Raw genomic sequence first — 14,383 nt, forward strand, 5'->3', positions numbered from 1 at the left:
TTTCTTTCATGGCAGGCTCACAACAACAGCCAGAGCATGACAGAAATTGAAGCAAAAGTGAGCTACGTCAAATTGGCCAGGTCTCTTAAAACCTACGGAGTGTCATTCTTTTTAGTAAAGGTAATATGTTTTACAAAATAGAGAATACTATATATAGAATACTATTTAAAAAAAACTAGACAAATGTTGCATTTTTTTTGTGATCGAGTCCCCATTTGACGTGTGGATAAAAATAAGAGGATATATGTTTGTCAAACAAGAATAATACGGGTGGGATATTTCAATTCTGAATAGAATTACAATGCAAAAAATGAAAGAATTGTGTCACAGAAGATGCTGTTGTGAACAGCATGGGTTGTCTGTTTTGTGTTGATAGTGATGAAAGATTTTTTTTTTTTTTTTTTGCAGGAGAAAATGAAAGGCAAGAACAAACTGGTACCCCGCTTGCTGGGGATCACGAAGGAGTGCGTGATGAGAGTCGATGAGAAAACCAAGGAGGTGATCCAGGAGTGGAACCTCACCAATATCAAGCGCTGGGCTGCGTCTCCCAAGAGCTTCACCTTGGTATGGGAGGCGCTTTTCATGTTACACTAATAACTTACACAAGGATTTCATTTGCAGCTCACTTCTTTGTCAAACAGTTTGTAACTTCATAGTTAAGATCTGTTTGCGTTCATTTTAATAACCAACATGTCTCTTGGGTTTTCAGGATCTGTGTTAATGTTAAGACATGCTTTATCTTGCTGTACAGTGCTTGGGGGTTTTCATATTGCTCTAGTCTACTTCCAGGGCTGGCAGTTTCCTAGATGATGATCAATAACTACATTTCTATGATCAGGATTTCGGTGACTATCAAGATGGCTACTACTCTGTTCAGACAACCGAAGGGGAACAGATTGCACAGCTGATTGCTGGCTACATCGACATCATTCTTAAAAAGGTACATTGTTTAACAGCCTTGGGTAGTAAAGTAAAGCCTGTTTTATAGTTAATTCTTACTCTGATGCTGATTTGATAACAGATTTTTCTGTAGGTGTTTTACTGCTGCTGGTACAGATAAAGGGCAGTGATGTCAATTTTGGTCTCCGTGGAGATTGGAGATTTGGTTTTCTAACCAAGAGATATATTTAGAAGGTTTCAGTTTTATTATCAATTCCTGAAAGTGTTTTTTTTTATTATTTTTTTTATTTTTTATAATTGACTGATTTCAGCGACTGGTCTTATAGTAAGTTCCTAAAAAATGTAAGAAGGAATCCAAAACCCATTGATTCCACCATCACACTAAAAATCTATATATAATTTTTTTGCATTATCGTAACAGAAAAAAAGTAAGGACCACTTTGGCTTGGAGGGAGATGAAGAATCTACCATGTTAGAGGATTCTGTGTCGCCAAAGAAGTAAGTTGATGCTTAATAACATAAGGGGGTATTTATTTATATTGGGTTATGATGTTGCAATAAGATATCCTTGCCTTTTCTGAGAGAGTTCTTGTACAAGCATGTCTAACCTGGCTACTGCTGTGTTGATGAAAAGACAGACAGTGATTTTTTTTTTTTTTTTTTTTAAACACATTTTTAATCTTCTGTATTAAAGTTTCTAATGATTACAAATATTGTGTGTGTGTAAAACTGAAAATGAATGAATATATATATATATATATATATATATATATATATATATATATATATATATATATATATATATATATATATATATATATTAGGGCTTAAAATGTTTGATCGGTTAATCTATGAGCATAAATTGATTAATCGGTAGATTAACCCGTCCACATTTAAGAAAGGTAACAATCTTTTATAGCGGTAGAATTGTCTTTTTTAAAAGCATTATTATTATTATTATTATTATTATTATTATTATTATTATTATTATTATTATTATTATTATTATTTATTTTATTTTTTTTAGTAAATGTAACACATTTTCACAGAACAACCGTTCATTCGGGCCACTGTCAGTGACATATGTGAAAACACAAGACAGCTGAGCTGCGTTTACCATGACAGCTACGTACATGGCTTCCTGTACTTTTTCGTTTTTATTGCATCTAGCAAAACCTGAAGAGATTAAATCGTTCTGAATCTTGCTAGAGGCACCCGAGACATGTGATTGCTTAACATGCTGTTGTAGAAAGTAATTCCACATAATTGCCTCTATGTCGGTTTGGGTATTTGTGGTATGTATCTCGTTGTCTGACATTTATTTGTACAAAAGTAAATCCAAATATGACTTTGTTCTCAATATAATTCTCAATGATGCTCTATAATAAGCAATATCGCACAAAATTCAGCAATTGTTACACCGCTTAGGGTCTCGCATATTTATGTCCCACCTCTGCTCACTCATGATTGGACAGCTGCAAAACCAGGGCAGATCTTTGACTCTCCCATTGGTTAAACTTACTCAAGGCTGTCAGCTAAGGCAGAGAATACCTTCAACTGTTTGTCCCGCCTCCGCTCACTTATGATTGGACTGACGCGGAGATAATGCAGATCTTCTATTGGTTGGTTTTATTTTATACACAAAAATAGGAATCTGCACAATTTTTTATTGTAAAAAAAAAAAAATGAATCCAACAAAGGTTAAGTAAAATGTGGCGTAGTTTCTTGTGATTTTCAACTAGCATGCCCCTCCCTACTTCCTCTCAGGTCCACCGTTCTCCAGCAGCAGTTTAACCGGGTTGGTAAAGTGGAGCACGGCTCTGTGGCCTTGCCAGCCATCATGCGCTCTGGAGCTGGCGGCCCAGAGAGCTTCCAGGTGGGCACCATGCCACAGGCCAAGCAGCACATCACCAGTGGACAGATGCACAGGGGGCACATGCCTCCTCTGGTAAGCAGCCTTTATTTGTACACTCCCAAGCACCATCTATTCTTCAAGCTAATTTTTGCACAAATATAATATGTTCTTGATCATATCGACAGCAAGCTTTTGGTCGGTATGGCTATGGCCGTGCAGACGCCTTTTGAGCTGTGTGTGTTTTTTTTTTCTTCTAAAAACAGAAAATGTACTACCGGTATTGTTTTTCAAAACTTAACCTTTTTATTAGGCCGGATTATCAGTCTTCTGAATGTTTGTGTTACAGACCTCGGCTCAACAGGCTCTGATGGGTACCATTAACTCCAGCATGCATGCTGTGCAAGCAGCACAGGCCACGCTGGATGAGTTTGACACATTGCCACCTCTTGGGCAGGATGCTGTAAGTACTAAACTTTAGAACAAAATCTTCATTTTTAAAATGTATGTATTTATTTCAAAGCAGTTTTATATAGTTTTCACTTTATTTTGGAAGTGGTGGCGTCCTCTAAAAAACAAGTATTTTTTCTTTCTTCACATATTGTACTTGTGACTTTTTTGCAGTACGTTCAGATTTGCAGTGAAACTCTTTGATAGCTTTAGTACTTTAGAGGTGTGAAAATGTGGTTACACTGCACATTTTACTTTTCCATTTGGCATACACAGTGCTGTTATTTTGAGTTTATTTTATTAAAAGTGAAACAAAAGAATATACATTTAAAATTAGATCTGCTACAATAATATTGGCCAGCTAATTTTAAAAACAAAAAGTGATAGGATGGTAACTATACTCTTGTTCCTTGTCAATCCCAGGCCTCCAAAGCATGGCGTAAAAATAAAATGGACGAATCCAAGCACGAGATCCATTCTCAGGTGGATGCCATTACTGCAGGGACCGCGTCGGTGGTCAATCTCACTGCAGGTACTTTTAAAACCATATGTAACAGGATAGCGGCAGTAATGAGACGCGGAGGCAAGAAAGCTGCAGTTTAACGTGCTAGTGCACACGTTTATTAACAAAACAAGCCAAACAACACACAGGAACTGAGATCAATTACCCACATATGAGCACTCTTCAAACAGCAGTGGACTAACATTCAGCTCTTACCACAGCAGCCTGTTCGTGGGTTTAGCTCTTTACCTTTGTTGATCTACAAAAGCATTCCAGGCACTTATTTCTATCCTTCCTTTGGGAAAGCAACCTAAATTACCAGAGTCGACTAGGCCTACCGTATAATCGTGCATATAGGCCCATGGTTTTATACTTGGTTTTATAAAATGGCAAGAATAGAGGGAGCAATCTCATTGGCTAACAAGTATTCTGCCCTTTTTTTTTTTTAATATGTCGCCATACCAGCACAGCTCAGAACTTTTAGAACCACTCTAAATCCTTTGATTTGCAATAGAGCTTCACATTTTGCAAAACAGTCATGCATATAAGCCAGTGAGTTCATCTTGTGTATAAAAATGCATTCCCATTACATAAGAACATGTGCAGATTTGCAAGAGTATACAGTAATTCAGAGTGATTTGAAAATTAAGCACACTGCATTCACATTGTACAAAGCACATAGATGCTTCAGTTAATTAAGCTACTCTGACGGACCCTTTATTGATTTCATACATCAGTATATTTTTGTACCTTTTGTTCTAATTTCTGATTTATTTTGCTTTATTCAGGGGGTCCAGCTGACACAGACTACACAGCGGTGGGCTGTGCTGTGACCACCATCTCCTCCAACTTGACAGAGATGTCCAAGGGGGTGAAGCTGCTTGCGGCTCTAGTGGAGGATGAGGGTGGCAATGGGCACAATCTCCTTCACGCTGCAAAGAACCTCGCCTGCGCCGTCTCTGATATGCTCAAGACAGCTCAGCCAGCCAGTACTGAGGTAACCCAGGACTTAACTACAGTCTGCTATAAATAGCTACTCTAGAGCCATACTGAACCAAATGCAACTTTACAGATAATAGCTAATGACAAGTGGAATCGTGCCCAGAGTGGAAGCAACACATACCAGATTCTATATTACAACCCAGGACCTTTTTAAAGTAAAATCCATAATTATTATTATTTATTTCTTAACAGACGCCCTTATCCATGGACGACTTACAGTCCTAAACAAATACATTTCAAGAATCACAGTACAAGTAATAATACAATTAAGAGCAAGACAAATACAATGACTTTGGTTCTAGCAAGTACAAGTAAGACACAATACGATTCAATAATGGAGCAGATAACAGTGTCAGTGTTAGTTGCATCAGGATATAATTAAATACAAAATACTACAGATTAAATAACATTTGACAGATTACAATACTCTAAAGTACAGGATTAAATGCAGTAAAATAGGGGGCAGATAAGAGCAAGTAAAGCGCATAAGATGTCACACAATAGCTATATCTAGAGGACATACTGAATCTCAGAGGAATCTCCCTGTATTGTATACATCCAGTAGTTATCGCTTGAATAATACAAAGACAGTTTAACAGTTTTGCTCATCGTCTTTTCAACAGCCCACTATTAAAGCAAAAAAATTTAAATAAAATAAAGAATTTACTAGGATCGACTGGTTCTTGGGTATCCAAATATTGAGCCTCCAAGAAAGCTACCTTTTACTAAACTGTGTTTGTGTTGACTGCCTTAGCCCTCCTGTGTCATTTTTTCATAATGTATAACTTATTCCATAGATTTATTAATTTTTATCTTAATTATGTCAGCCTCGTCAGGTCCTGCTCCAGGCAGCAGGTAACGTTGGCCAAGCAAGTGGAGATCTACTGCAGCAAATTGGTGAGAGTGAGGCAGACCAAAGATTCCAGGTAAGTTAGAAACTTTAACCAACTAAACATACAAAAAACAGGAAACTCATCTCAAGGCGCAGGGTCCTGAGTGAGACAGTGCTCTTCGAAAACAGATAGGGTTGGTCTTGCAAATTTTTCATATGGAATCCCTCTAGTTTTTCTGCAGTGTTAATAGAATTATGCCTAGCAGTGCTCCAAACAGAATGTCAGCCAGGATTTAATAACTGATGTCAATCCAGATGCGAACTGTGATTGACTGGAGTTCTAGGGGAAGAATGGAAGTGTGAATGATTGGGCTCTGCTAGAGTTAAAGCAGATGCTGCAGATCTTGGAGATAAAATAACAACCTCCTTGAGAGAACTTGAGAAACATGTTTGAGTCCATGAGTGCTGTGAGGAAATGCTCCAGCTATGTTTAACACCAGCGCTGGGAGGCTCTGTAGCCAATACAGTGTAATTTTAAAAAGCATGTGAGGAACCTGTATAAAATCTGTGGGCCTTTCTCATTCAGATGTAATCCAGATCAGGCTTCTTGTGTTACTGCCGAAACCAGCCTCACCAGGATCGGCAAGCAGCAAGCATTAGTTTTATCTGAGCTTTTAGATCCTGACACGCCTTTGGAAGTTCCTCTTTGATAAGCACTACAAGTCCTAGACAAGGATACAAGCGTCAGAAAGCATTCTGGGAATCTGTAAGACAAGCTGCAGCATTTTGAAACCAAAGGGTTAAATTGAGTTTTGCCCAAATGCCAATGTATCTTTGTACAACTTAATAGGATTTCCTTCATTTGAAGGAGGAAAGGTTAACTCGCGAGTAATAGTGGAGAGATATATAGGGGTCTTTCTATTCATTTTCATATACAGTACAAATACCGACCGACTTCTTCAAAGTGGTCTATCTATGTGCACAGTGTACATGTATTGATATTGGTTGAACAGGTCTAGCTGTGTGTTCATAGTACAGTTACAAATATTTCAACTGGAATGAATAACAATATTAAAAAAAAAAAAAAGTTGGCCACCTGAAATGCTTCTGTTGAAAATGTTTAAAAATATGCCATTTTTCAGAGGGTTTGTAAGTGAAAATAAGACAAAAGCAGGTAATGCAGCACTAAGCATGCACTATTCTGCTTAAGGGTTCTTAATGACAACTATCCTATAATCCTAGATTGATTTTCTGTTTCCTATCATTTACATTATTGGTTCACCCACTTGTCAGTTTGCAGTGACTGTTGTTGTTGTTGTTGTGTTTTTTTTTTTTTTTTGCTACAACAGTACAAAGTAGACAACTGACTTTTATTATTTCCCTATACTGTACATACACAATTCTATTGCCAGTCTTGAAGAATACTTTTGAAAAATATACTGTACATCCCTTGAGTCAGTGCACAGAGCCTAACAATAAAGGAATGGCTGAACAGAAAGCCTGATTGTTTTGCCTTCCAGAGCTGTAATTGACCTGTGTGTTTGAATCTGAACTAATTCAGATATACAGTACCATCCCCACAGCTGGCTTGAATACACTGTACTGAGGTAGATCTGGACACTGTACAATTAAACTCAGACACAGCTAAAGTTACACTGATCTTTTTGTTGTTCTTGTTTTTTAAAGCAGCAATGTATTATTAGAATGATAACATGTCTCTTTTGTGAATGCTGTGTGCAGTTTTTTCTAGGTAAAGGATCACTTGGAAACACAACACAGAAAGTCTCCTCTTATAGTCAAAGGATGGTAAAATAGCCGTCACAATGATAAAAGAAATTACTAATTTTAAAAAAAATAATAATAATAATAATAATTAAAAAAAAAATTCTGGGGCTGACAATCAATTGTTAAAGAGATTACGTAAATTTGGTCTAATCAAGAACTAACTAAAACTAAAAATTAACTGCTTTCAACTTTTCAGAAGGGTGAACAGGTTATCCCCTAGAGAGCTGTTCATTTATGTATATTACATTTTAGCTGAAGTATAATGGGACTGACAACAAAATACTTCCTGAGCAACTTTTGAGAATGTTGAAAGCAGTTCCTTTTAGAATAATGTATATCTATTATATATACTCAGGTATAATTACTCTGGTCAATTTTGGTCACCAAAGTTTTTTTTCCAAAATTGTTAAAGAAATATACTCAATTAAGTTGGTATTAGTCATCTTTTCTTCAGAAATTGAAATATTTTTTATATTACTAACAAAAATGTTAGTTTTGCTATAGAACTCATACATTTGCTTATTAGCTTTAGCATCATATTCCTTAAAACATGTTCAGTTGTAGCTTTTTGTATGCCTGACCTGTACCTGAGCATATATAGTACACCAGATCTTCTATTTATTGTTCAATATGTCAAAATGTGGGACAATGATACTTAAAGGGACTGTATTGGTGTGTTTTGGTTTTTTTTATAGGCAACATATTTTTATGACCCCTGCCCTCCAAAAAGTTATGCTGCATGTTGCAAGGGATTCAGGATTCCAGCATTCCCTTCTAAAAGTGTGCCATGGTAAAAGCATAGCAAAGTGTAATCAATATTAAACGCTTATCTGTAGTTCAGTAATTGTGGCTGGGGGACAGCAGTAATACTACTGCATGTCTAGTCCATACAACATTAATCTAGCCTAGGCCTATATGTAGACCAAAAGGAATACAGTCTCTTTTTAACTATAATAATAAAAATATGATGATGGGGGTGGAAAAGAAATGAGGATTTGAAAGTGGAATATAATCATTGCCAGTTCAAGCAATCTACAAGAAGTAGTTGAGTGGGTAGTTCAGCTAGTAGAATGAGATTGATGAAACTGCTGAGTTCTTAACCCAAGGCCATGTAAAATATCCCAGGAATTTCCTTTGTTTTGATGAGACCCTGAAGGAAATTTCACATGTGAAGGAGTAAAAGGCACCAGCTAAAAAGTGTTTACAGTGAGAGTTCCTCGCTTGTTGGTTTGTGCTGAATCTAATATATATATATATATATATATATATATATATATATATATATATATATATATATATATATATATATATATATATACACACACACTATTTTTATACATATATATATATACTATATTTTTATACAGTGACATGTTTCAGAACCTCTCGCTTCTTGTGTTTTAATGTGTTTTATAGCATTCAGAAGACGTTTCAGTGGGTTTAATTTAATTTCCAGTTACCCTGCTACTTCAACTATCTTCCCAGTGTTTCTTTGAAATGATGTTCACATGCTTCAATTTTGTTGTCATGTTCTTTGGGGTTGCTTCACAGCTTACAAATCCTATTCTGCTTGTTCTCCAGGTTCCCAAATATATTTCCAGAACATTCAAGTTCAAGAAAAATTCACTGAGAGAAATTAAATATAGCCCAATGGATCATTCTAGCCACACATTTTAAATTACAAACTTAAAGGTGTAAAGGTGCAGTGTCACATATAGTTTTAAAAAAAAAATATATATATATATATATATATATATATATATATATATATATATATATATATATATATATATATATAGGATTGTAGTTTTCATTTATATGGCCAAGTTGGAATAAAAACAAAAAAACTAGAACTGTATTCAGCAGAGACATCATATTGTATTGTAGAATTAAAACAGTGAGACAGCAGTCAAAACAAACCTTCAAAACCATGTTGTTCTGTTCTGACAAATGCTTGATGACCTTAAATACCAATAACAAAACACATGGATTAGCTTTAATTGAATTTAAGAGTAGTGTCACTGCTGTTTTAACAGTACTGTACTAACTGGGCTCTGCTGTTACTAGCCTGGGTTCCAAACCACACACATTACAATCGTTAATTAGTGCTTTTCCAGAAGGCATAACATTTTATTAGCTCTCGCCTTTTTTGAGCAGCTGCCTTCAAACAAACCTACGTTACATACTGTGATAATTATATCTTTAACCAAGCAGTATCACAGCAAAACCAGAACGGAAATTTAATTTGTAGCTTTTTTTTTTTTTGTTCAAGATTAATCTCTCCACTAATTTAATAGCATTTTATTTCACACATAAGCTGCAACATGTTTCATGTTTAGTGTTGGCTAAATATTGTTTCATATGTGGTGCTGAAGCTGAAATATTTTCTCTAAACGTGTTGTACTCTCAGGCGTATGAGTGTTATCCATTTGGTTTCCGTTACTGTGATCATATCAAACCAGTATTGAAGTTTCAGCATCCCGGTTGGAGCCAATGACATAGTTTCACATGGAAAAATCATGCTCTTATTGAAGAGCTGGCTTAGCTATCGCTGGCCGGTTTCCCTGCTCTGCTTCTTGCTTGGCTGCAAAGCTTATCAGTTGCACAAAATATTAATGATGCTGTGGCAATGTGCCCCGCCCCTGTGTGCAATTGTGTGTTATGTGTTGTATGTTGCGTGTGTAAATGTTGGTGTATAGATTGGTACACGGGATATAAACGGGTCTGTGTTTCACGTGTGTTTAAAGTGTATAATTATATTTAGGCACGAGGATGGCACATCACTTCACGTGCAGATAAAATGTGTATAATGTGTGGCACGGGGTTGCACGTAATGAATTCACGTGCTGGGATTCAAGTGAATAATTAATTAGTAATTGAATCCCAGCACAACAGTATATATAGATGCACGTTTTAGTCACTTGTGGTTGGTGTTCGGTGAGTGGAGAACGAGTGTGGAGAAGGAGAGTTAAAATAAGAACGGAAGAACGTAAATATAAAGTAAATAGTGTTTTCACTCACCGTGTTTGTTCGTCCCTGTTTGTTAGTGTCTGTCCGTTTTGTCTACCTGTTTATTTTGGCGTGAAGTGCCGTGTCCCCTGTTTTGTATTCCATTGTTCAAACCTTTTATTTTCTGTTCTGTTTATTAAATGCTGAACGCGATCACGCGTTCAGCCTCATCATCACTACCGTCTCTGTCTGTGTATTCCTTTTCTGGTCTGACGCCACCCACTCTGGCCGTCTTTGTGACACGTGGTGTCATCGTGGGATAGCCGCGCCTCCAAGCGTCAGACCAGGAGGGGTCTGGAAAAAAAAAAAAAAAAAAGGTCAATGGCAGAAGACGCCATCAAACTGCGGGGCTGGTTCCTAGAGAATGCTGGGCTGGAGGCCCAGTCTCTGCCCATAATCGTCCGGGCCCTGTGGATGATGGACAGTGAGAGATGGGAGGCCTATCAGGAGGAACACACCCCAAACACCTTGGAGGAAGGTGTGGAGTTTCTCCTCAGCTACCTGGAGGCAACGATAAAAGGAACAGCAGCCCAGGTAGCAGGCCCACCAGCAGAGGGTGAATGCCTGCTGTCCCCATCTCCACCAGCAGAGGGTGAGTACCTGCTGTCCCCATCTCCACCAGCAGAGGGTGAATGCCTGCTGGTTTTGCCTCCACAGCCCAAATGGGAGGAGCCTGAGCGTCCACAGCCCAAATGGGAGGAGCCTGAGCGTCCACAGCCCAAATGGGAGGAGCCTGAGCGTCCACAGCCCAAATGGGAGGAGCCTGAGCGTCCGCAGCCCAAGCGGAAGGAGCCCGAACATCCTACGCCTGAGTGGGAGGAGCCCGAACATCCTACGCCTGAGTGGGAGGAGCCCGAACGTCCTACGCCTGAGTGGGAGGAGCCCGAACGTCCTACGCCTGAGTGGGAGGAGCCCGAACGTCCTACGCCTGAGTGGGGGGAGCCCGAACGTCCACAGCCCAAGAGGGGGGAGTCGGTGCGTCCACAGCCCAAGAGGGGGGAGTCGGTGCGTCCACAGCCCAAAAGGGAGGAGTCGGTGCGTCCACAGCCCAAAAGGGAGGAGTCGGTGCGTCCACAGCCCAAAAGGGAGGAGTCGGTGCGTCCACAGCCCAAAGGGAGGCAAGTCGGGGATTCCACAGCCCTGGGACCCAAGCCACCAGCAGAGGGAAAATGCCTGCTGGTTCAGCCCCAAGAGCCGGAAGGGGAGGGGTTACAGGCTCAACCCCCTGAAAATTTTTGGGGGGGAGAAGGGCAGGATGCTGGTGTCCCCCAGCAGCCTCTCGCTATGCTGCTGAAGGCAGCACGGCGCGCACATGCCCAGCCGCCACAGCAGAGGGAGCCAGCACCGCCAGGAGCAGAGGAGCAGGAGCTGCCTCTGCCTCCGCCACCACCACCGCAAGGAGCAGAGGAGCAGGAGCTGCCTCTGCCTCCGCCACCACCACCGCAAGGAGCAGAGGAGCAGGAGCTGCCTCTGCCTCCGCCACCACCACCGCAAGGAGCAGAGGAGCAGGAGCTGCCTCTGCCTCCGCCACCACCACCGCAAGGAGCAGAGGAGCTGGAGCTGCCTCTGCCTCCACCACCGCCAGGAGCAGAGGAGCTGGAGCTGCCTCTGCCTCTGCCTCCGCCACCACCACCGCAAGGAGCAGAGGAGCAGGAGCTGCCTCTGCCTCCGCCACCACCACCGCAAGGAGCAGAGGAGCTGGAGCTGCCTCTGCCTCCACCACCGCCAGGAGCAGAGGAGCTGGAGCTGCCTCTGCCTCCACCACCGCCAGGAGCAGAGGAGCTGGAGCTGCCTCTGCCTCCACCACCGCCAGGAGCAGAGGAGCTGGAGCTGCCTCTGCCTCCGCCACCGCCTGGAGCAGAGGAGCTGGAGCTGCCTCTGCTGCCCGTACCTCCGCAGGGAGTACGGTGGCCGGAGCCCCAGAAAGGGGAGCTGCCGGCCACGAAGAAGGGGGATGAGGTCTGGAGACCACTTTCCCCAGCAGCAGTTTCGCTGCAGGAGTTCTTGTGGCCGGAGCCCCACAGGAGGGAGCTGCCGGCTATGAAGAAGGGGGAGGTCGGGGGACCACCTGCCCCCGCAGCTTTTTCGCTGCAGGACGGGACCAGCATGCTGTCAGCCGTGCCACTACCGGCAGGGGAGCTGACAGCATGTCCAGCCATGGGCCCACTAAAGCCTCCCTTCCCAGCCCGAGACTTTGTCCTGGACTGCTGGGTTTTTAAGGGGGGAGGTGGCCGTTGAGGCCATGTGTGCTGCGCACAAGGGGGGGTATATGTGGCAATGTGCCCCGCCCCTGTGTGCAATTGTGTGTTATGTGTTGTATGTTGCGTGTGTAAATGTTGGTGTATAGATTGGTACACGGGATATAAACGGGTCTGTGTTTCACGTGTGTTTAAAGTGTATAATTATATTTAGGCACGAGGATGGCACATCACTTCACGTGCAGATAAAATGTGTATAATGTGTGGCACGGGGTTGCACGTAATGAATTCACGTGCTGGGATTCAAGTGAATAATTAATTAGTAATTGAATCCCAGCACAACAGTATATATAGATGCACGTTTTAGTCACTTGTGGTTGGTGTTCGGTGAGTGGAGAACGAGTGTGGAGAAGGAGAGTTAAAATAAGAACGGAAGAACGTAAATATAAAGTAAATAGTGTTTTCACTCACCGTGTTTGTTCGTCCCTGTTTGTTAGTGTCTGTCCGTTTTGTCTACCTGTTTATTTTGGCGTGAAGTGCCGTGTCCCCTGTTTTGTATTCCATTGTTCAAACCTTTTATTTTCTGTTCTGTTTATTAAATGCTGAACGCGATCACGCGTTCAGCCTCATCATCACTACCGTCTCTGTCTGTGTATTCCTTTTCTGGTCTGACGCCACCCACTCTGGCCGTCTTTGTGACAATGCGCATACGCAGTTTAGGGACACCATGCGGTAGCAGAACAGCAGTCATGTGTTATTGGTGCTTAAGGTCCCCAGGTAGCAATGCGTCTCTCATATATATTTTGAAAACCAACAAATCAAGCCATGAGCGCAACCTTTGACAACAATAAAAAGGAGATCACAAGTACCATAAAGGATATCTGCAAATGCAAGCTGATACGCTGATCAACTTTGCAAAGTAAATACCTGGCACACCTGGTGCAGTAATTTAATTTAACTCTCAACACTGCTTATCTGTGTAGAGGTCTAGTAGAGAACTTGCCACAAAACTGCACACCACCAGGACTATTGCAGAGATTCAGTACACAGTATACTTTATTACTGAAACCACTTTTAAATTGCCCAATACCTTTAATTTAGGGACAAAATTGTTGTTAAAATTGATTGAATTTAAATGAAAATTTTTGAATGACCAAAGAACTCAAGAAAATAGTGTGCATGGAAAACAGTTATTAACCAGACTTCTGTTCACAAACTCAAAATATTTTGGGACATTTCTGGTGATCTATTCTTGCACTGTAAGACTTGCTTTTTTTAAATCTCATTATGAGACATACAGGTAGGTAAGCCAATATGTTCCCGGGAACAAACCAAAACCCGGTTAAATGTGAAGTGAGGCTTGTCCGGTGATTCAGTTTAGAATAGCTTAACGCAGGGGGATCAGGGTTTCTCTCCATCAATGTTTAATGCTCCCCTGCTAGCTAGCTGGCTGGCAGGCTGCCAAGAGCCTCGCATTAACCTGCCCTTCTCTTCCAGGATATGCTGATGCATCTGGCCAAAGCAGTAGCCAATGCTGCGGCCGCTCTCGTGCTTAAAGCTAAGAATGTAGCCCAGAAGACTGAGGACTCGGGGCTCCAGAACCGCGTGATCGCCGCCGCCACCCAGTGCGCCCTCTCCACCTCCCAGCTTGTAGCTTGCACCCGGGTAAGGAGACTGTCAGTGCATTATTCAGCAAGGGACTGGCTTACTCTGGGATGAGGCACAATGCTGCACAGCACATGCCTTTTCAGCAATTACAAAAACACTGCTACTTTGGCATTTCTGTAAGTTGTTTTGGTAAATGAGTGTTTAAATCCATCATATTGCTCTGTTGGTCAGTATGAATTCCTTTA

General features: G+C 41.1%; 1 protein-coding gene across 3 annotated transcripts in view; it reads left to right on the plus strand.

The window, feature by feature from the left end:
- The window catches only part of LOC117973150 (talin-1), a 101,892-nt gene that overhangs the window by 48,305 nt on the left and 39,204 nt on the right, over nucleotides 1-14,383 (plus strand). For all 3 annotated transcript variants that reach the window (XM_058991366.1, XM_058991351.1, XM_058991355.1), the window contains 10 exons: nucleotides 16-120; nucleotides 409-564; nucleotides 839-940; nucleotides 1,322-1,398; nucleotides 2,668-2,848; nucleotides 3,102-3,215; nucleotides 3,626-3,734; nucleotides 4,493-4,701; nucleotides 5,534-5,632; nucleotides 14,028-14,195. In XM_058991366.1, coding sequence (XP_058847349.1) covers nucleotides 16-120; nucleotides 409-564; nucleotides 839-940; nucleotides 1,322-1,398; nucleotides 2,668-2,848; nucleotides 3,102-3,215; nucleotides 3,626-3,734; nucleotides 4,493-4,701; nucleotides 5,534-5,632; nucleotides 14,028-14,195 — 1,320 coding nt within the window. The remainder of the gene's footprint in view (nucleotides 1-15; nucleotides 121-408; nucleotides 565-838; nucleotides 941-1,321; nucleotides 1,399-2,667; nucleotides 2,849-3,101; nucleotides 3,216-3,625; nucleotides 3,735-4,492; nucleotides 4,702-5,533; nucleotides 5,633-14,027; nucleotides 14,196-14,383) is intronic.

This window comes from Acipenser ruthenus, chromosome 2 (assembly GCF_902713425.1).
Source record: "Acipenser ruthenus chromosome 2, fAciRut3.2 maternal haplotype, whole genome shotgun sequence".
Classification (NCBI taxonomy): Eukaryota; Metazoa; Chordata; class Actinopteri; order Acipenseriformes; family Acipenseridae; genus Acipenser; species Acipenser ruthenus.